At 36.7% G+C, this 24,007-nt stretch overlaps 1 protein-coding gene across 3 annotated transcripts in view; it reads left to right on the top strand.

Moving 5' to 3' along the window:
* The window catches only part of LOC306862053 (poly [ADP-ribose] polymerase tankyrase-1-like), a 97,653-nt gene that overhangs the window by 55,798 nt on the left and 17,848 nt on the right, over positions 1-24,007 (top strand). For 2 of the 3 annotated variants that reach the window (XM_079404650.1, XM_079404648.1), the window contains 11 exons: positions 7,068-7,162; positions 7,330-7,396; positions 8,812-8,998; positions 10,445-10,566; positions 10,844-10,935; positions 11,052-11,130; positions 15,356-15,527; positions 15,628-15,707; positions 17,672-17,817; positions 17,952-18,117; positions 21,342-21,561. In XM_079404650.1, the coding sequence (XP_079260776.1) occupies positions 7,068-7,162; positions 7,330-7,396; positions 8,812-8,998; positions 10,445-10,566; positions 10,844-10,935; positions 11,052-11,130; positions 15,356-15,527; positions 15,628-15,707; positions 17,672-17,817; positions 17,952-18,117; positions 21,342-21,561 (1,426 nt within the window). The remainder of the gene's footprint in view (positions 1-7,067; positions 7,163-7,329; positions 7,397-8,811; positions 8,999-10,444; positions 10,567-10,843; positions 10,936-11,051; positions 11,131-15,355; positions 15,528-15,627; positions 15,708-17,671; positions 17,818-17,951; positions 18,118-21,341; positions 21,562-24,007) is intronic. The other variant, XM_079404649.1, reaches the window with a different exon arrangement.

Genomic DNA, 24,007 nt, shown 5'->3' with positions numbered 1-24,007 from the left:
AGACGTTATTAACACAGCACACTGGAGCACATTATCAAGATGCCTTCTACAGGGGCTCAGGGAAAAACAATCACTTACCGTACGCCTACCGCAGATCCCATCAATCATGTCACAATTGTTTCATGGTGAACAATTGAGTTTTTCATTTTCTTTCCATGTTTTTACTCTTTCTCGCTGCTGCTTTTTTCTCAGATTAGTTTTGAGCTGGGCTCTGTTGTATGTTAAATTTACACTGTAGTCAGTTCCAATTAACCCGTCTGAACTTTTAACCATGACACTAAATTTGTGCAGTAAGCTTGTTCCCTTCCTTGCAGTTGTGCAGTTGTTATTTTGTATTTATGTGATCTTCTTTCCCCAAGTGACACATAAAATTCCACTCCATTTTCTTTTAGAGAAATTGCTAACTGGCATTAAATGGATACTCTATTATTTTAATTGAAAATCAGTGAATCCCAGTGTAGTTTTCGGACAGCACTGACTTTGTGTATGGATGAAAAAAAAAAAAAAAAAAATTAATTCTTCAAAATATTTTATTTTATGTGTAGAAAGAAAGAAATCATAAAGGTTTGGAATGACATTGGTAAATGATGACAGAATTTCCTTTTTTTGTTGTTTGCATTAACAAGCATTATTTTATAACCAGATGTCTTTTAGCTAAAACGCACAATAAGTAGCTTTAAGAAGGTATGATGAAGACATTCTCATCCATGTCAGGACATTGGAAGCCATTGTTCCATTGACTGCTTCATAATTACTCTGGGTGGGATTGTGAAACAGAGCTGTTTATATGGTGTGATAACATTTGCCTTAACATATTGCAGGCTTTAGCTTAAAGATTATGTGTACTAGAGGAATGATGTGGGAAGAGGCTTGGGAGGGAATTAGCACAGAACGATTTGCTTTGGACCAAAGTCTTAGTGCTCTGGATCCAGGGTTCTTCAAGACAACTCTCTAGCTCTGTTGTTGGTTGGATTTGGTCTTCTTGCAAAATCACAGAGGTAGGAGATTCACAGCACAATGAACAATTGTAATTATGGGCAATAAAAGCTGATATATGAAAATTTTGCTAAATAATGCAATCTTAGGTCACACTTTATTTTATCTCGCCATTAACAAGCCATTAACTATGACTTTTGCCTCAATTACCTTTTTATTAATAGTTAGAAAGGAAGTTGTTAAGTTTAGGTTTTGGGTAGGATCAGGAATGTAGAATATGGTCATGCAGAATGTGCTTTATAAGTACTAATAAACAGCCAATATGTTTATAATGGGCATAGTAATAAGCATCTAGTTAATAGTGAGAATTGGTCCCTATACTAAAGTGTTACCCAATCTTGTTTATGCCAGTAAAGGTGTCAAAGTTGGGACGAAATATTGTTTGCTGATCTGGTTTTGATGATCGTCAAATAAAAGAAAACGGTTCACACATTGTCAGTTATAATCAGTATAAGTACAGTATTTTTCAAAATTTGTATTTGTAAGATTAAAATAAATAATAATAATAATACTTTTTCATAATAACTTTAAAAAATGTTTTCTATTTAACATTTTAATACATATTTCTATTTTAATATCAGAAATCATTTAATATGCTGATTTTATGCTCAAGAAGCTTAATATTTTGTGAATCTGTGATACTACTTTTCAGAATTCTTTGATTAATAGAAATTTCAAAAATAAAGCGTTTATTTAAAAATAGAAGTCTTTTGTAACATTATAAATCTTTTGATCAATTTATTGCGTCTGTTGAATTAAAAAAAAAATCTTGCTGATCCCAAACTTTTGAAAGGTAGTATACATTTGCATACCTAGAAATGATTCTTAAGATATATAGTGTATGCACAGATGTCTCAATAGTGTTGTCCTCACTTGCTGTAACCTGAAGTGCTGTTTTATTTTTTTTCCCCATTTAGACTGTAAAACAAACAAGGCAGAATGTGCCTTGCCATCTTTGATAAGGTATCAAGTTGAGGCAGCCTCACTGCACAGGCTGAGACAAAACAAGCGGCGTGCAATCTGTGCAGCGGTTGCCGGTTAAATCAGTCACAACTTTTTTGGTTTCATTTCCATGTTTCTGAAGATTAACAAATATTTTGTCTATCCAAGCGTCTGTTCCTGGCCCTCATTGCACAATGATGCGCCCCCTTAGAAACGTAGGTGGATGGAAGAAACGGAGCCGCTGCGTATGTGGAGCGATTGTAGTGTTTCCCGTCTGCCTTTATCTCTTTTTCTCTCTCGGTCTCTCAAACGCACAGGCTTTTTTGCAGTTAATTATCGCACATGACTATTTGTCTCTGCTTTCCAGCAATAGGCTTCTGGGAAAACTTGAGCCCGTGACGGCACATGATTCGAAATAGCATCCCGTCGGACGCGCTGGTTGTTAACGCCTTCAGTGCTCTGCTGGGACTGTCTTTAATGGGGGGTGAGTGTTGTGATTAGGACGGTGGAACCAGGCGTCATCCCCCTTTGGGATTTGAGCTCCTTTATACAGAGCCCAGGATGCAGTAAGAAGCCCCTATAGGAGTCGGTGAGCTGTATTTTTTCCATTTTGCAGGCTTGGTAGAGGGACTAATGTCTTATTGATCCTCTCAGCGTGTAACTGGCATTAATGTGCTCGGTAGCCCCTTCCTGCTGTTTGCTTGCAGCTAGTATGATCTTTGGACCTGGTGTTTACTTTAGCGTTGCACAGGGACGTCCCTCTTCTGTACACTCTTGTGTGTAAATCTCCACTAACTGAGGTGCACTAAAGGGTTACTTAGCCAAGCAACACATTGTTTTCAAAGGTTCCATCCGCTCAGATTTCACGCTAGTTATAGCATGTACTGCAGTCATGGCAACAGCTGTGGAGAAGCACTCACCGTTGGCATGGTTACAGGTCACCATTCCTGAATGGCAAGACAAGGGAAAGATGTGGACAAAGGGATATTTCTACTCTAAGGAAAAACAAGGAGTTTTTGATGTTTTCTAGGCACTAAAAATTCTGTAATATTAATACTCCTAAATTATATTTAGGATGTGTAATGGTGACTGAGATTAGGGGGAAAAAAGTCTCTGATACTTACCAAGCATGCATTTATTTAAACGAAAATACAGGAAAAACAGTAATATTGTGAAATATGATGACATTTTTGTAATATATTCTAAAATGTAATTTATTCATATGATTTCAAAGCTGATTTTCAGCTTTCACATGGTCCTTCAGAAACCATGCTAATATGCTGATTGGATGCCAAATAAATTTTTTTTATCATTATCAATGTTGAAAATGGTTTTATATTTTATTAATAAATTTTTTTATTCCACATTTTATTGCCATGATTTTATTTTGTAGAATAAAATCATGGCAATAAAATGTGGAATAAAAAAATCATTAAATTTGAATTAATTAAAAAAAAATCGGAAAAATTGCCCAGCCCTACTTTTAGGATAATTTGACAATAGACATTTCAAAGTTCATACATTTATGCAGTTATACATTATTAGGCATTTAAAGCCAATAGAACTGTTTTACAATCTCTCTCTTTTCCACAGATTTTCATTTTGTTTGCTTGTTTACTCAAAAGTTCACACTGTTCCTCTCCCTATCACAAACCCTCATGATGTGTGCAATGGTGAAAAATTTGCACAAAAGAACAGAAAAATTGAGTGGCTCAATTTTGTTGCAGACGGTGCCGACTTCAGTGTGCAGTGATTTGTCTTATTGGCAGCCTATTTTTGAATGGGCAGAATAACGCAAACACTTTTTCATTTGAATGACCAGCATTGCACGTCTCACTCTCACGCTTCAGGGTCTGCTGGCAAAAGGTCAACGCTGCCACATAGCTTTACTGTCGCTTTCTGTTTGAAGCCATCTGAATCGACACAGATCTTCGCTCTAGTTCACCTGTCTGCTGTTTCTGCCAGCACCAGAAAGATGTTATGTGACAGAGCCAAATGCACTGAGGTACTCTGAGTTACATTATTTGCAAATTCCCTTAAAACAAAGCAAAAGCTCATTTTAGCATTCCACCTATTTTAAATAGTCTCAGGATGTTTCGATCTGGAGTATGTAGGGGGTAATATTTCCAGCTGTACATCTTTAGGCAACGCATTCATCTTAAATGATTCAATAGGAACACCTCTCGAGTGAGACGACAATTCTGCTGGTGTGTCGGGCTCTTAAAGAAATTGATGGAAGATCTGTGCAAGAAGCAGATTTAATAGCCTACGGTTAAATGGTTTTGTCTTTCACTTTTTGTTTTGCAGAGAGCACAAGAGAACGTGTGCTCTCTGCAGGATGTGTCTTTCCTGTTAGTCCTGTTTGCTTTGGGTAGGGCAGACAGATTGGCAGGAGGGGCCAAAGTGATTGAGTGTAGCCATGGCTACTGTATGATTGTGTCGCCATGGTGATTCAGCCTCCTGACTCCTTACTTATGCAAGATTCAGGTTGTTCAGAAAATCCTCAAATGATTTTTTTCCACAAGGTAAAATTAACTAGGTGTTCCCCAAGGGTCAGTCTTGAGCCATCTTATATTTACTGTTACTTTTAAATGTAATGCTCTTTAGGAAGTAGTTAAAATGTTGATATGGTGTCAGATTAATGCATTTCAGTCTGAGGATGACCTTGATACTGTTATAGAACTGTAGTGCTAAATGAGATTGAGAATATAATCTTTCCTAGAATACAAACTGGGTTTTGTTTAGATTGATTCAGCAAGTAATCCTCATTTGAAGCAGACATTATGGTATAGAAAAAAATGAGTGAGTGTTCATATTTATTATATAAAATGGGTCAAATTTACGTTCATGGTGTTAGGGAAATAGTCATATTCATTGCATCTTAAAATGAATTGAAGTGAACCTAGGAGAGGAGGTAATTCTGACTTTGCTATGACAATCTGGCACTTCTGAATCAACTATTGTATGATTTGTTATTAGTTTAAATATTTACTATTGACTGTTTAAATGCGGAATTTTGCGCGTTGTGTGTGTGAGAGAGAGAGAGTCACAGCGCAGCGTCGTTTGTATGTGTGTGTGTGTGTGTGAGAGAGGGAGAAACGGTCACACAATCGCGGCTTGTGTGCGCAAACACAGGAGCTTCATCACTGTGTCTGTCACGCTACTCTGTTCCCTTCACGGGCTTGAACTGATGGTAAAACTAAGGACATTATTTACTGTCTTTCTTTACTGTAATTTTGAAAGCTGAAGCTGGCGATTATGGTAAGGGGCGTTACATTTCTGACGTGGCTTGCGGTGTTCGGCCAATCACAATGCACTGTGCCAGTTGGCCAATCAGAGCAGACTGCACTTGTTAGATGGAGGGACTTTGTAGAAATCGAAGCGTTTGAGAGAGATGGGGCAAGAGAACTTACAATAATGTACAGTATTTGAAAAATAATGTTTTTGAACAATAAAACATGTCAACATATTCTGTTACAAAAAATACACAAAATAATGATCTTTAAAAAAGCATCATATGACCCCTTTAACAAATGGTAAGCATGCAATTTTTAATGGTCAACTACTAGGAATAGAAGCAACAGCTTGCATGTACTTTGAACATTAATATTAATAAAGTTGGAGACAAAAAGTTTATTTATATTTACTATTTTAATGAAAACGAATTGACTTTTTTTCTCCTGCTTTGTTCCAGTGAACAAAGCCTTTGCCAACTATCATTATGCTATCATTATGCCATTATTTGTTTTTGTTTGTTTGTTTTTGCTCTCTTTTGTTTTGATTCGTCATTCTGGCGACATTGTCTATCAGTCGACATCTCAGAAAATGCTGGCAAGGTTTTTTTCCATTATTTTCATTTGTTTGATTTTCACAATGTGGCCATTTGGTTCTTTGTTCAGACACTGCAGCATTGTGAATGCAGTGGATTGGGGTGAAGGTGTTAGAGGGTAAACCCTGGTGTGAAAACTCCTAAAGAGGATGCTTAGTGCACCACCTGCTTGATATGTGAGCTTAAATATACCTCCTCTAGCGCTACAGCTTTCCATCCCACCATTCACATATTCACTCAGTTTGTTTCTTTTCTTTTACAACTTCAAACACCCTGGTGTGCATGCCTACGAAAGCTTGTAAATGCATATTGTTATCATCATTTTGCAATCTGGATTGATTTCTCATTGTTTTGTGCATTTTCAGCTGTATGGTGAATGATTTGTGCTTACCGCAGGAGACTGTGCAGGAACACATGGAGTTTGCGCATTGTGCTTTGCTAGCATCGATACATCACAGTAATGGTTTACGACCGTGTGGCTTGTTGCATTTCATTGGAGACTTTTATGGGGATTTGATTTTGTTTGTGCCACCTGATCCTCATTTTGTTTGATTGTTTTTCGACTGGCTTGTCAATTTAATTTTTTGTTTGTGCTTGGTTCATGAATGCAGAATGCATGAATTACTTGATGTCTGAAAGTTAAGAATTTGATTCCTTCTAATTTTAAATTCTCTTCTTCTTTCATTTTTGTTGGCTTGAAACAAATATCAGCTGCTGTCTTTAATTAGCTCTCATAACAAATACCGTTCGTTAAACAATCATCAGAATACGGGTGATGTGAGTTTTTGTAACTATCATGCTGTGCTGAAGGAAATGCTGTTATACCCCGCTGTGTGCTGCGGTACATAGATACATGGTGTTGAATACCTTCGTTAGCCTGTATTTCAATACTTAAACTCTATACCATTCTCAGTAAGACTTGCGCAAGGTTGGATTGTCAGGCGGGTTTACAATCCTGAGAGCTGTAATGAAATGTGACTTCCTTACGGCAAAATTTAGTCATAAGCATGCTCACATGTTTGACAAACCAAGAACTCCCTTGGTCCCTAGGCAGCCCGATTTTAGAAAACGGGCTACGCTAATACTTTTTAAAGAGATATACAAGGAAGAGAAAGGTGGGTTTTGGCACTGTTTTACAGAGGGGTGCATTGTCATCATGGCTTTGTTGGATCTGTGTACGTAACTGTTTAAAAGTTACAAATCTTACAAGTTACAAATACAAATCTTACTGACCCAAACTTTTGAATAATATTGTAAATCTTACAGTTTTGTCATAACTGTGCTTCCTCTTTTCTTGTAGTCTACTCCACTGCACCTGGCAGCCGGATACAACCGAGTTCGAATAGTTCAGCTTCTCCTGCAACATGGCGCTGATGTTCACGCTAAAGATAAAGGGTAGGTCTGCTTATGCCTCTTATGTCTCTATCAGCTATTTCACTTTTGTTTCACTCTAGTAAAAGCTTTGGTTCATTAGCTTTCCTTTGTCCATATATTAGGAAAAGCACATTTTTGCTGTAAGCCTAAATGATTTAGTGTGTGTTTTATGTTCTTGCAATTTCTAGTGGTCTCGTTCCTCTACACAACGCCTGCTCATATGGACACTACGAGGTCACAGAGCTACTGCTAAAAGTAAGGACAAAAACCTGAATGGGTGTGCATGTATAATTTAGTGTGACCTGTGTGGAAGACAAACAATACTGTTTCCAGTTAAGCAGCTTGTCCTAACCAGGCAGAATACATTGAAGCATTGATTCAAAATCCTGCTCCATTTACTATATATTTAAATATAAAGTACTATACTTTATATTTTTTCCATGCTATGCAGTGTTTTGGGCATCACTGTGGAGAGAATGATTACTCTTTACTACTTTACTACTTTTAGAATTTTTTTTGACTATTATATTATTATATACAAATTCAGTGTGTCCTGCATATAGTTTCAATCTACATGTCCTGGCAGAGTTCACTCTGTTTCAGTGCAAACACAAACTCCCCCTTGAGCCTGAAGTTCCATAGAGTATGGCATTTAAGCCCAGCTTCCTTTATTTACAAAGCTGTTATATGGAACACTATGCTCCCGGTGTGTTCTCCTATGCTCAGTGTGTCAACAGAGCCCTGCGGAGTGGCCAATCTGTCTCTACAACAATGTTTGGAGTTTGATACGCAGCAGAACAGAGTATTCTCGGCCTCAGGAGAGCTTATTACAATATCAGTAGCTCCCCATGTCTCCTTAAGCCCCCTCAATCATTATATTCGATTAAATGTGCTGTGCAATGATCAGAAAGACAATTAAGAATCCTCTTATCGTACACCGCTGCATTGTGAACACCTGATGTTATCTTGATGTTCCTCAGGAGCTTTTGTTTCACTCCTCTTACTTGCTGCTCACTCTCTCAGTTTTAAAAGGATAATTCACGCAAAAGAGATGTTCTCATTCAACCTCATGTCATGAAACACAAAAGGAGAAATTTAGCAGAATGTTTTCCACAATGAAAGTGGATGGTGACCAGGTTCTGTCGAGCTTCAAGTCCTTTGAAGCCACCCATTAGATCTTTGTAAGGAAAAGACTTAAATTTCACTGGAAATCCACCTCATATTCAAAAATGGCCAGTCAAAACATGTCACATCAGTTGTCACTGGTTTTCATGTTTTAATAGGGCATGAACTTGTCTAATATTTTATTTAGCATTTGATGGTAGATAGGAATTCGAAAGAGTAAGGAAAAAAGCATTTTTAGCCGATCTATCCCTTTAATCGTTTTGTACCGTTTACCCCTTGCCTCTGAGTGCAAGTTGATGTCTCCGTTTTGGAAAACTGCCATTTTTTCTAAAAATGTGTTCGATATTCTTTTCCCTTTGTGCTATTAACTTCTTCTGAGGCATAGCAGACTCCCTAATAGATAGAAATTCTTAATCTATGCTAAAACTGCTCTAACTGCTCAAGCGGAACCGCATAATGTTCTAGATGTATTTGAAAATGAATCTGGGCTGTCAGAGTTGGCGCCATCCTTTCCATGTGATCTCACCCTGAATGTTTTTCTGTAGCATGGGGCGTGCGTTAATGCCATGGACCTCTGGCAGTTCACCCCTTTGCACGAGGCTGCCTCCAAGAATCGCGTGGAGGTCTGTTCCCTGCTGCTGAGTCACGGAGCCGATCCCACGCTGGTCAACTGCCATGGGAAGAGCGCGGTGGACATGGCCCCGACCCCAGAACTCAAAGAGAGGCTCACATGTGAGTTTTTATTGCCTTATAGTTTTACTATAGTTTTACTGCATATATTGCCTTATAAAACAGCCTTGTTCCTTATTGCTTAAGAGTGAATTAAAGACAACATACTGGGGTCTTTCACCATTTCTCAGCACAAGTGGCATCAAAGCCAACAAAACTCATCCTGCTTGTTCACCTTGCAAGTGTAAGTGAGCTAGACGTGACTTGGCTCTGATTATTCCTGCCACATTCTCACTGGCACCTCAAGATTTAGAGAAAGACGCCTTTAAACATACAATATTCTCGTTCTGCATTATTCAAGCGCAGTGGAGGCTTAGCTCTAGTCTGCTGATGAGTTTGGCAGGCGAAGTCGTTATGTATTTTGCCTGTGAATTCTCCATCTGGCTTCACCCAGTGTGGGGTGGAGTGATGGAGTTTTGACTGAAACTTTACACAATTTGTTGTGTAAAGATTTTAATTTATGTAGAATTAGTTTGTGCTTGTGCTGCAAGTATTTTAGAATGCAAACTCTTGTTGTAATATTCACTTTTGATAGTGTCTGGTAAATTAAAAATATATCAATAAATGAAAATATAAAACGATTATAATAATATTTCTATAATTACAAAATAGATAATATACTATATAAATTAATAAATTGCAATATTTAGTTATCAGTTCTCTGTCCTCATTAATTGCCCAAGCTGTGATCCAAGAGTACTAATATTTAATACACCAGTTAAATATTATCTTCTGTACTCCTGTTGTGTTTGTTTGGCGATATGCAAAGCTTGATGCTTTGACTTCTTTTAAAACAATTTTAGCAATTTTACATATTTGTATGAAACTATATTAATTTGCTTGTTTAAAAAAGCAATATTAAACTTATGATTGAAAAATGAATTATTTCCATGCTGTGGCTGATACTATTTTGATGATTTGTGTAAAAAAAAGAATCAGCACATTACAAAATAAATTGAATTGTTTTAACAAATGAATGCTTTTAACAGTTTTAAGTGCTTCAAGTTAAGCATTTTAAAATGATAATGTGCAGTATGAAAATGTTTATTTTAAGATTCGCTAAAGATTGCATTTAACAGTGTTTTTACAGATTAACTGTTGGCAGATGAAGGCAGAGATCATCTAATTGTTGTAATTGCAATGTTTAGTTAAATATCAGCACGTCCTCATTCAGTAAAACAGCTCTCATGTAGATGGAATAATGTTCTTATGAGCAGAAGCATAACAAATTGAATGCGCAAAATTCATTCGATCAGGTCAGATGATTCATTCATACATTTTAGATATCCTAACTCAAATTTTTGCTGCCGTAAAGCCAGATTGCATTGTAGCTGTGAAGCTTCAATTACTTTTTTCATGCTTTGTCTTGATGAATTATGTCTACCAACGGCTTCTGTCAGAGCCTCTTGCATCACCTCTCTAAATATAATTTTTTTTCCTCCGGTGCAGACGAGTTTAAGGGCAACTCTCTTCTTCAGGCGGCACGGGAAGCAGACATGACCAAGGTGAAGAAGACCCTGGCTTTGGAGATCATCAACTTCAAGCACCCACAGACGCACGAAACGGCACTGGTGAGCCCCTGCTGATTAACTTCAAAGCTCACCAGCTGAGACATCCGGTTGAAAGCAGATGTTAAAGGGATAGTGTAAAAATAAACTTCCTGTCATCATTTACTCACCTTCATGTTATTCCATACCTGTATGATTTAATTTTTTCTTCCTTAAAACACAACAGATATTTAGACAGGATGTCCACGCTGCTCTGTTCCATGCAGTGAATGATGTTACCAAAAAGACAGAATTAGCCGTGAACTGTGACACTTACAAAGGCCTCTGTCCTGCGTTTCAGCACTGTGTTGTCGCTTCACCTCACCCAAAACGAAAACAAGTCACCGAACTGCTGCTACGGAAAGGAGCCAACGTCAACGAGAAAAACAAAGAGTGAGTGAATGTGCCTGTCATGTGTTTATCAAATGTCAAATGGTTGTGACTGATGCTAAGGTCTGTCTGTCTTTCTCATTATCTCCCCTGTTATCATCTCCCACTTTTCTGTTCAGCTTCATGACGCCTCTCCATGTGGCAGCAGAACAGGCGCACAACGACATCATGGAGGTTCTACAGAAACATGGGGCGAAGGTACACAGCTGCTCCTGCATTAGCAGGCGCCACATTACCTGCATGTGCTCTCGAGTGCCTACAGAGCTGCAACACACACATTTACACTCCTGACACTTTGCTTCACCATCCAGCTCTCACAGTATAGTCTGCCTTAAAGGGATAGTTTACTGAAAAAATGTCAGTGTTTATTTACCCATTGCAAACCTGTATTCTGTTATTTTTTTGTGGAAAGAAAAGAGATTTTGGGAGAATTTTTCTCTTGCCATATAACTACAGCTCAAATCAAAGAGAGGGAGGAAATTGGACATTTAAAATTAGATTATGTTTGGTTTTGGTGAAAGCACCATTGACTGACATTATAAGTGGTCTAATGGGGAAAAAATAAAACACTACAAGAGTAGAATATGGCCCCTCTGCAGAACCACAGCATCTTTTTTTGTCTGTTCTCAACTGAGCTGAGAAAAATCAGTTCAGTGGAGCAGCATTTCTGTCACATCTACTGTTGTGTGCTGAGTCATCACGTTCCTCCTATAAGAGGAAAAGAATGAGCTTTGCCAACACTGCACTTCTTTTTTTTTTTTGTCAGAGTAATTTGCCTGCTTATCAGTGGTTAAGATAATTATCTTTGAGATGGAAGAGCTCATCATCAGTATGGAAGTGTTTATATGCTAACATCTTCCCAATTAGCTGTCAAACATTCATCACTCCGTTTACAAAGATACTTTAGCAGATTGGTCTCTTACTTGAAATCTGATCACTAGAGTTGGGAATCATGAACTTGTTCTGATTCAGAACTTTTTTTGTCAAATTTGTTTTATTGATTTAAAAATATTGAAATCACTTGAATTTTAGAAAGTTTGCTCTGTTATTTTTTGCTTTAACATTTGCATTCTTCCACAAATGCAGATGGAACTACATAAAAAATGCATAAATTATGCAAAACATCAGAGCAATCCTGGCAATATATTTGTTTTGTTTTTTGTCAGATATGCACAGGAATGAAAACTTAAATTGCCTGATTTATTGTTTCCCATAATTAATAATTTGGCGCTTCGTTGTGTGTAGAGAAAAGTTGCCTTCTATATTTTTTCTACAGACCTGCCACATTTGACATCCCTCACAGACTAAATCCAAACTATTGGTTTAGAAGAGATAATGAAGACAGCACAGTTTGCTAGATGAAATAAATTTGAAAACATGAAAGGGTTCTAAGCTCTTTCGAGAATTGTATTGCCTAAAACTATTTTGATTCTTATTTGTTTTTCTGATGTACTCTGAAATGACCTCATTTCACAACAGGCTGCTGAGGAATTTAAATGTATTCTAAATATTCTGTACCATTTAAAAGTTTGGGGTCTGTAAAATAATACTTGTTTTCAGCAAGGATGCGTTAAATTGATCAGAAGTGACAGTAAAGACATTTATAATGTTACAAATACTGTTTATTTGAACTGCATGTCTATTCATAAAAGAATAATGAAAAATGTCATGGTTTCCTCAAAAATATTAAGCAGCACATTATTTTCAACTGTGATGATAAGAAATGTTTCTTGAGCACCAAAGCAGCATATTAGTATGGTTTCTAAAGGATCATGTGACACTAAAGACTGGAGTAATGGCAGAGGATTCAGCTTTGCCATCACAGGAATAATTTTTAAAATAATAGTATTTCACAATATTGCTGTTTTTACTGTATTTAACTGTTGTTTTTATTCTTGTATTTTATTTATCCTCTTTTTTTAAAGCTGTCTATGGTGAGCCAGCTCTGTTTCTATAATACTTTTTAAAGGATAAACCTTACACATTTAAAGGAAGTGTCAAAGTTTCTGGTGAAAGTGAATAGGTAAACAGCCTGCTGCCTCGGTCTCACAGCTGGGCTGTGTCAGAGAAACTGGAGGACGTTTACGAGCTACATCAGTCATGTCATTACCTCTCCAGAGCAGAGAGGGGGTAAAAGACTTCCAAATCAATGGAGCTCTTTCAGAGAGCCAAATCAGATAAGCATCGACTAACTGATCAGGCATTCAGCTACTGCCTTGGCTGAGAGCATCAGAGCTGATCAGCTATTCTTCAGCGGAGAGACCGGGGGAAGCCGATACTCCTGTAAATAATCTCATCCACAGTCTGCCGTCTTTGTTCGAGCTGAGAGTGTGTCTAAAGGGCCTCCCCGTTCATCAAGCTTGCGTGTCGTACTTTCACGCAAGGTTGTATTATCCAGAGGTCCTCTTCATTGCCGTGTGGCTCTTTTATGCTGCCTGGAGCAGCTTGATTTTCAAAGCTGACCTCCCTTGCGCTCGCATCCCAGCTCTTCTGCATGATAAATAAACGGAGGCTGACCCGCCGTAACCTGAATTCCATCATTCAATCATAAGCCAGCGTCCATCTGTTGCAGTGTGACCCCTCGGAAACGCATCCGATCGTTAACTGGTATTCTTCAGCTCTCTGCCAAACTTCAGTGGCCAGACTTCAGTGACATAATGGACTGGATAATTAGTCAGACTGGAGGTTCAAAGACAAGAGGCTATTGTAGCTAGTGTGTGTTTACAGACCACATGTGAACCAGTAAACAGATGGTGCAGAAGCATTGTGTTAATAAGAAGAGCAAGAAGCATGAAGAATAAAGCTGTCTAAAGTAAACAGTTACTGAGAAAATCAGCTGACGGTGGGAGCTGCTTATTAGCTGGAGATCTAGACTGATATGTGTAGCTTTGTTCAAATCAGTAGGAAAATACGTTTTTGGTATAGACTGTACGACTGAAATCTGTTTAGCAGTTTCTCGGTCTGGACAGGACAAAATTCACATTTAACCTGATTTGTACACTACCCTTCAAAAGTTTGAGGTCAGTAAAATTTTGAAATGTTTCTGAAAAAAAGAATGAAAGAATGTCTCTCATGCTTAATAAGGCTGCATTTATTTGCTCAAATACAGTAAAAATAGTAATATTCAGAAATATTATTGCATATTATTTTAATAATAATATGCAATATATTAATTTAACAAAGCTTTCTATTTTAATGCAATTTAAAATAGCATGGATTTTCATGTCTTTCATTGTCTTCATGATCTCACGTTGTCACATGATCCTTCGGAAATCATTCTAATATGCTGATTTGCTGCTCAAGAAACATTTCTGATTATTATTTATGTTGAAATGTTGAAAACAGTTGTTCTGTTTAATATTTTTGTGGAAACCTTGATACATTTTTTCCAGGATTCTTTAAATAAAAAGAATTTAAAAAGCAGCATTTATTTAAATATTTTTGTAGCATCGTGATTGTCTTGACTATCACTTTTGATCAATTTCTTGCATCTAAAAATTAAAGCATTAAAGTAAAATCTAAACCCTGTACATTTGAACAGTAGTGTATGTAGTTTAAAATTTTAATTCAGAAACAGATTTTTGTATTTCTGTCAGTCATATTGGATTTTAATAGTTTTTCCGTCATTTGCAACTCTGTATGTAATAATAATCATGTAATCATAAATGTGTAAATTTAGTACGGGTGCGGGAACATTTACACCATTGGACATTTTCATCCAAAAATGCAATAAAATGCTGTTTTCAGGCAAAAGAGCCCATTTTGGCTGAAAATATGAGCAAAAACCAGATTGTAAAATCCAAGATGGAGAGGACAAAATGCAAGGCTATATGAAATCCTGCAAGCATAACTTATCTGCAAAGGACATTTTTAACATTCAGCATACTCTGATGTAAGCATCCTTTCACCAATGAGAATTCATTTTCAGTTTTTCACAAAATGAATGCTCGTGTATTATTATCAGTCACATTGATTTTAAAACAAATCAGAATTGGTTGTAGTGTGAACAAAGCCATTGTGTGTTTAATGTGGAGAACTGCATCATGTGCATTTTTCACTTCCAGTAAAGCATGATTTTGCTGAGAGTTTGAGTTTTTTGAAAGTAACAAGTTTGAGACAGAATAAAGAACTGTAATCGTGCCATATGCTAAAACACACGCACACATTTACGCAGTAGGTCCCTTTCTTTCTTCGCTGTGCAGTGTTGATAGTCTTTGAAGGAGCGTTGAAGTTTCCCAGGGGCTTGTCTGATTAATTCATATTTGTGTTCATTTCAAAAGAGGCCAAGTTTGCTTACAGCTCAGTCTTGCTCTGTGGGCTGCATTCAGATATGCTCTTCACTGATCAGTGAGGAGGAGGAGATTTCAGTCTGCTCACTTCCATTCCATCTTTTATTTTAATTAAATTTTTATTTTTTTTATAGATGAATGCTGTTGACACGCTTGGTCAGACGGCGTTGCACCGGGCAGCTCTGGCGGGACACTTGCAGACATGCAGGCTACTGTTGAGTTATGGAGCCGACCCCACCATCGTCTCCCTGCAGGGCTTCACAGCCGCACAGATGGGCAATGAAGCTGTACAGCAGATACTAAACGGTACAGACTGAATCTGGGTTTTGGGATTGTTTATTTGGGCTTTGATGTTATATATTAACAGTTATGGAAATTCATGTTAATTTATGCTTATGTCTGTTAGAAAACATTCCAGTGAGGAATTCAGACGTGGATTATAGACTCTTAGAAGCAGCAAAAGCAGGAGACTTGGACACTGTGAAGGTGAGAGGCTCCTTAATTTGGTTTCAAACTAATCAACTAGTTGTCCACCAGTCAACCAAGGGTTAAACAAAATCTGTGGTGATCTGGTGGAGCCAAGATATAACATGAAATTGTTCTCTCTAGAAAGAGAAATTTGGGGCACTATTTGTTTTTTTTGTATGAAACCTTAACTCATTTGAGATGCTTGTAATAACCTTTACAACTGTTCTCATTAGTGTAGTGCTACAAAGCACCTCCAGGTTACATAGAGATGAAAACATATCTGCGGTTATGGATATTGAATTTTTTCTTTATATGCTTTTGTCTGGAACAAAAATACCCTGAATGAGTTTAGTTTCTTTATCCCAGACAATGAAACTTTTCAAGGACACAGCTTTCAGTTCTTAAATGTGTTTTGTTCCATACTCATGACCTTGAACAAGGTAGATGTAAGAAGACCTCACCTTCGCTGTGTGTGTGTGTGTGTGTATGTGTTTGTTTGTTTGTTAGTGTGTGTGTGTAAGAGAGAAACGCTGAGCCAGCATGCACAAAAACCGCAGGATCCTGTTACATACACTTCAGTCTAAAGTTTGGAATTTTTAGGGTTTTTTTATACTGTATGTGACCCCTTGACCACAAAACCAGCCATAAGGGTGAATTTTTCGAAATAAATAAGCTTTCCATTGATGTATGATTTGTTAGGCTTGGACAATATTTGGCCGAGATGCAACTATTTGAAAATCTGGAATGAGGGTGCAAAAACATTAAAATATTGAGAAAATCGCCTTTAAAGTTGATCAAATTAAGTTCTTAGCAATGCATATTAGTAATCAAAAATAAAGTTTTGATATATTTACAGTAGTAAATTTACAAAATATTTTCATGGAACATGATCTTTACTTAATATCCTAATGATTTTTGGCATAAAAGAAATATCAATGATTTTAACCCATACAATGTATTTTTGGCTATTGCCCAGCGACTTAAGACTGGTTTTGTGGTCCAGGGTCACATATACACTATATATTCAAACATTTGTGGTCAGTAATTTTTTCTTTTTTTGAAAGCGAGAACATTTATTATAGTTGCTAGTTATTTTTTAAGGGCACAAGGGCACTCCAAAATGTTACAAAAGATTTTGATCTCTAATAAAGATGGTTCTTTTTCTATTTGTCAACGAATCCTGAAAAATATATCAATTTTTTAAACAAAAAATATTAGCAGCAACACCAATGAACATCAAATCAGCATATTAGAATGATTTCTGAAGGATCATGTGACGCTGACGACTGGAATAATGGCTGCTGAACATTTAGCTTTGTTATCACAGGAATAAATTACATTTTAAAATATAAAACGCTTAAAATAGAAACCGTTCTTTTTATTTGTAATAATATTTCACAATATCACTTTTTTACTGTTTATAATACTTGCAGTCTTTGTGAGCATAAGAGACTTCTTTCAAAAACATTAAAAATCTTTTTGAACTGTAGTGCATGTCACTACTAATAAGCTACTCCTAAATGTAACAGAAATTAAAATTAATGTTATAACAGTTATAAATGATGTTTAATGTAAATACAATGTGTTAGTCAAGTCTACAAAAGTGCTGTGAATATTTAAGCATAAGTCTTTAGATCAAAAGCTTTATAACCTCAAACTTTTTGACTGGTAATATAAGCCTGAAGTGATTTAGAAACCTATGATAAAAATGTCTGAATGGATGGATGCCTTTGATGCGATCAGATCCTCATTATCTGAAAGCCTCATTATGCCTTAAGTAATTAGATCAGATCACCAATTAGACTTTTGTCAGGCAATTAATCAGAATCTCTACTGATGCTTGCCATAATTCTGGCCTGCTACCCTATAAAAGCAGATCAAATGAAATTAATTCTTGGATGTATTTAAACACTCATCACTAACATAACGTGATTTATTTATCAAGCATTTGGTTTAATGTTGTTTGGTTTTGTCTTGCACAGCAACTTTGCTCCCCTCAGAATGTGAACTGTCGAGACCTGGAGGGTCGTCACTCCACACCGCTCCACTTTGCCGCCGGCTACAATCGCGTGGCTGTGGTTGAGTATCTCCTGCACCACGGCGCCGATGTCCACGCCAAAGACAAAGGGTGAGATTTCTTGCTGTTCTTGCTCAGAAACTCTCCCTCTGTTGTAGAGTGAACCTCATTAACAGTCAGCGCACGAGGAGATAAACTTTAATCTTCTTGTCGCAATTTATCTCGAATTCCCTGTCTGTTGGCAGAGGTTTGGTGCCGCTGCATAACGCCTGCTCGTACGGCCATTACGAAGTGGCGGAGCTGCTGGTGAGACACGGAGCGTCCGTCAATGTGGCCGACTTGTGGAAGTTCACTCCGCTGCATGAGGCGGCAGCCAAGGGCAAATACGAGATCTGCAAACTGCTTCTGAAGGTACTGTCATCACTACTCCTGCTGGCTCAACACTGACCTTCTCACGTCACTCGGCATACTTGTTAATTCAGGAGATATCTCTTTCTAGACGTCTGACAGCCTGGAGTTGTTAATGGTTTTTATCACTCTGTAAAGTTTTTAAATGCAGTGTGAACTGCTGCAGGGGCTTCAGGTTTATTGCCGTCGAACAGACGTTGGTTTTAATGCTGTCTGCTTTCATCGTACCTCAGGTCACTGTCACAGAGAGGTTCGGCTTCAGAGCTGTAAAGAATATGCACATTAGACTTCAAACAAACATGTCATTTTGTTTCCTGAAGTGGAACTGCAGAAAAGAAATGTACTTTTTTTTATCCACTGAATCTAAAACTGTAACTGATTTTGAAGGCTACGATTTTCTGATTCAAATGTATTCACAAAGTCTTGCATTTGATTTGATTCTGATTCGAAATCAATTCAGTTAGGAGTAATTCATTTGCTGGGTATTAAAATCAATTCTCTTTGATCTATTGCTGTACAGGGAACTGAAATATTAATGGACCTTAACTGCTAGATTCAGTACTTGTTGCCTAAAGATGCAATTTGATCAGAAGAGTTTTCTTAAAAATAATTTTTATTAAATTTTTCAAAAAAAAAAAAAAAAATGTTCTGACATTAAAATATATTAAAACATTAAAGCAATAAAATATTAAATAAATGTTAATGTTTATTTATATTTGTAAAAAAATCAACATAAATATGCATAAACAATTATACATTTATACCAACAGATGCATTTGATATATTTTACAATACAGTATTTATAAAATATTTATTTTTATCATACCACATATCACATCATATCACATTTGATCTATCAATCTGTCTGTCTGTCTCTTTCTATCCAACTATCTATCTATATAGATATCTTTTTTTTTTAATATCAATAAAATGTAAATTTGAATGTTTATATTTGTTTACAAAATCTAAGTGTTTGTGTATATACACACACATACGTGCATATATACATAAATACACACAATATATATATATATATATATATATATATATATATATATATATATATCTATATATATCATAGATGCAAACTCCTCACCTTTTGGTGAAAACTCACCTTTTTGAGATCAAAATAGGTCACCTACGAGATTTTTGTAGATCCAGTGAGAAAGTCTTTTTGATGGTGGTGGGGGGGGACTTTTTACAGTACCATTAGTACCAATTCATATCTGTACCCACTTGCAGTCAACCACTTTCAAACACTCCTGTGTGTTTTTGCATATATGCTCTGGTTTCGAATTACAAAACCACAAGTTTATTTACATGTTTTTGCAGCGTTGAGTATTGTAGCCAATCACAGGTATCTCTATTGAAAGCAATGGCAGGCCAGAGGTGTTTTCTGTAGGTTAATCAGAAGAATCCTCTCTGAATTAATTTTTTGTTTTCGTAAGTTAACAGCATTCTAGACACTTGCAGATTTACCTAATATAATCAGAGAGAGACAAAACGTATACACACGGTGTAAATAAGAGATTGATTGCGTAGTTAATCATTGATTTATCAGGAGTTTTCATGTGAGTAAGCTCAGTCAGTTGCGCTATAAGAGCTTTGCTCTTTTTCTCTAGAATCTCTACATAATCCATTGACAATATGAAGAAAAGTTTTGTTTGTCTAAGAGGACCTGAACGTCCACGTATACTGTTTCAAGAGTGAGAAACACGAGTGTAAAAAATTACGTGAGTGAATCCACTAAATTGTTCCGTCCGTCACTGCTATGATTGACAGTGATAACTGCCCTGGGTGGGACGATCTATCTGACAAACCAGTGTCAAAAATAGACCTGTGCATTAAGTGATGCAGAGTAAAACACTCTTTTTGATGTGTCCTTTTAAGGCAATGTTTAAAAAATGTAGTTTTTGAAATCTAAAAATACTTCAAAATATTTAATGCATTTAAAATGAATTTTTAAAGTGAATTTTACTGCACAACTGTAAAGTTAAAAATAATAAGGCTTTTAAATATAGTTTGGTTTTTTTTGGTGGGGGATTGTGTGTCTTTGTGACATTTATTATATTCGACTATGAAAATCCTTAGTTGGGGACATATACTATATACTAATATATATATTAGGGGTGTCCCCGACTAAGAATATTCATAGTCGAATCGGAATTTTCGAATCTTGCCGATATTCGACTGATAGTCGAATCATATGTTTGGGGGCAGGGCAAAATACATTACCAAGAGACTGTCATAATTACTGACGGCAACACACAGGGAAAATGTGTAATGGACACCTCGCAGATACAAAAATAATGTTTTATGTTTTGATTAAAAGATAGTTAACATTAAACGACAGCGAAACCCTAATAATTCCAAACAGTTTTACAACAGTGATCTCATTATAATGTTATATAGGCTATATGACAGTAATTATTAATGTTCTGCAATTCTGTTTTGAGTTGTGCGCTGAAGATGACCAGTAGAATGAAGCTTTTTTTTAATCAGTGGGATTTAACTCATTTATCTAATGTAGAATACGCTTCATTTTTTATAAAACATAACGTTAATATTACGACTTACAGGCACAGAATGTCCTGAATGCAGAAGTGAACGTGTCCGTGCGGCTCTGAATGAACTCCTTTTGTGGACATGTTCTTCACGCAACAACGTGTAGAAACACGGCAACCAAACTCTAAAAATTCACAGCGTTTTATTATAATAGTGTTCTCATTATAATGTTATGTATATGACAGTCCCAGTCATAGTTATTAATATTATGTTTTTCATTGTTGTTTGTACTGCTCGTGCTGCGCGTTGATGATCACTGTACAATGAAGCGCTTTACTTCAGCGCGATGCATCTTATGCAAGATAAATAATACGGAGTGTATTGTTTACACTAACTCCGCCCACAAACGTGTGATTGGGACAGTCAACACTGAAAAAAGATGCTCGTTTTGCATCAGTTTCTGTGGCGTAGATATGGCATAGATAGAAGCGGCATGTGGTAGACTCTGATGTCTTTGCTTCAGTGTTCTGATATATAATATAAATATATAATACTGTATATATATACTATGTTTATGTTTAGTGAAATCTGAAAAAATTATTGAGCACTGATCATTTAATGAATAAATCCTCAGAGAGATCTTAGATGTGGTGTTTAAACTGTGCTAAGTCAGGCTTCAGGCTTCTCTGTGGATCTGCGCTCAATGTCCTTATCTCTTTCAGCATGGAGCAGACCCCACCAAGAAGAATCGGGATGGAAACACTCCATTGGACATGGTGAAGGAGGGAGACACAGATATCCAGGACTTGCTGAGAGGAGATGCAGCGCTTTTGGATGCCGCCAAAAAAGGCTGCCTGGCCCGGGTCCAGAAACTGTGCAGCTTGGAGAACATCAACTGCAGAGACACACAGGGACGCAACTCGACTCCGCTGCACCTGGCAGGTAATGAAAAATCATTCTGCGGCTTTCTGAGCCATCGCTTTCAACATAGAAACGAGAGGACTTCTCTCTTTCAAATGGAAAATTCAAGCTGTACCACCATCCAGAGAATTGTGTTTCTACAAAAGTATTGAAGCAGTGTGTGAGATATCGTCCCACCCCAGAGGCAAGGCAAGGAAACCCAGAAGGAAAGAAAGGGGGACATGTTGAATTAAATCTTGGCTCTCATCCCTTTCTGAGCGCTGTGTAAGCCTGGCTTCCAGGCAGGGATTCAAAGGCTTCCTTGTCACCAACATTTACATGCACAACAATATTCTCTCCATATGGCTCATGTCCCCGATAAAGACGTATTCAGAATAATCTCTTTTTGTGAGCCTTCCCCATCTTATTCATGGGTGTTCTTGTATTTGTGAGAATATGTTTCAGAAAATAAACTCTTCCAGAGTCGTTCACGTGCACGTACGTTGTAGCTATGAAAAAAAAACAAAAAAACTCGGGTCGACTTTTTATATAACTCTCTTTAAACAATACAGATTATTTTGAAGCAGCTTCACAGTAATAAAATGAGAGTCATTGATGCAAAGGTTTTCAAATATAATTCAAATTCAGATTGCTGTAAAGCAGCTCTGAAAAGACAATAGTGCCATTATTCAGCTCAAGCAAGTTTAGTGTTTGTTCAGCTTTGGTTCAACAGTGTAAAGTTAATTATGAAACAAGTTCAGTTCAGCTATAAGAAGCTCTACAGAAGACATTATTAGCAATACAATTCTTATCCGTGACTTATTCAGGAGTAAGAATTTAATTTAATATTTATTGTGTAATATAATAGAATATGTTGGAGCCAAAGCCGAGCATATTATTATTTTGTCATTGTTGTGTATTTTATAATAAACATGCAGTTGCATCTGTAAAGTTGAAGCACATGACTATTATAAATAATATACAACTGCATCTGTGTTTTTGCAAGCATGTGGCAAATTCAAATATTTTCATAATAATTAAGTTTTCTAACTAACATAATGATGATGATAATAATTGTTGTCATTCTATAATAAACATTATACAATTGCAGCTGGAATATTTGAGAGGACATGACTATCATAAATATGTACACAGACGCGCGCGCACACACACACACACACACACATAGAAGAGTAATATATAATTGCAGGCTTTTTTTTACATTGTAATACATTATTAGCAATAATGATAATTCACTTTATAACTATAGGCTAAAAAGAATTACCCAGAAGGCAGAGGGTGTTAAATAGATATGAGTTCAGTATAGGAGAGCGCTGCTCCGGGATGCACAAAACTCCAGCCATGCCAGTGACTCATAGCAGGACTCACACTGAGTGCAGAACAGCGCAGATCAGCAAATGTCACTGAACAGATGGAGTGAGCGCTCTGGTCAGTCTACTTATCTTGCTAGGCCAGGCCAGCAGCAGGTGGGTGACGGCCCTAACCATCAGGCAGAGATATAGACACACGTAGCACACATCCGCTATTTCCACTGGAGAGCAATGGGCCGGGACTAACGTGGTGGTTGTGACCCCTGCCTAGAGAACATGCCACTCGTCTGCCGTTTGCCTGCGGGGAGAGTCTTAAGACGAATTCATTCGTTCTGACTGACGTTGCAGGATCTCATGCATTACAATCCTGATGCTTTTCTGGGCATTTTTTTAATGATTGAAGCATCATTTTTTTAGGCTGCTTTGGGTGACTGAGGACAAATGTCTACTCAACAACTGAATTTATTTGCATTTTGGGTAACACTTTATTTTAAGGTGTCCTTGTTACACGTTACATGTACTTACCAATATAATATCATTTAACTATGCATAATTACATGCGACTAGCCCTAAACCAAACCCTAATCCTAAACCTAACCACATAGTAAGTACATGTAGTTAATTAATATTCACTCAGTACTTAAATGTATAATTACACTGTAACAAAGACGCCTTAAAATAAAGTGTTACCACAATTTCTTTTGTTTTGTAATTCAACTTATGTTATGAACAGTGTTGGGGAGTTACTAGTTACATGGAACAGAATTACGTAATTAATTACAAAATAAATGTAACTAATCAGTTACAATTACTGAGAAAAAAATGAGTAATTAAATTGCAGTTACTCATGAAAATGTTTACGATTACAAAGGGGTTTACAACTGAATATTTTCAAACACAAAGATTTGATTGATTTCTTTCCCAAATTGCATTGGCTGCTTTAAAATGTGAGACACCAATGGGACACAGAAGGACACATGCTTATTTGATAACTGTTTGATTTTCTATTTGGGTTTATGTATATACTTTATTTTTTAAGATTAACAGTTTTTTCCAAATCATTGTTAGATGCCAGTGTTTCCTGTCATAGCTATGCAAAGATTTGATTTCAAAAATAGTATCAGCTATTCAACTATATCTTATTATTTTAAATCTGT

The sequence above is a fragment of the Barbus barbus genome (genome assembly GCF_936440315.1).
Source record: "Barbus barbus genome assembly, chromosome: 43".
Classification (NCBI taxonomy): Eukaryota; Metazoa; Chordata; class Actinopteri; order Cypriniformes; family Cyprinidae; genus Barbus; species Barbus barbus.
The sequence above is the reverse complement of the archived record's forward strand: the minus strand, read 5'-3'. Positions and strand labels throughout refer to the sequence as shown.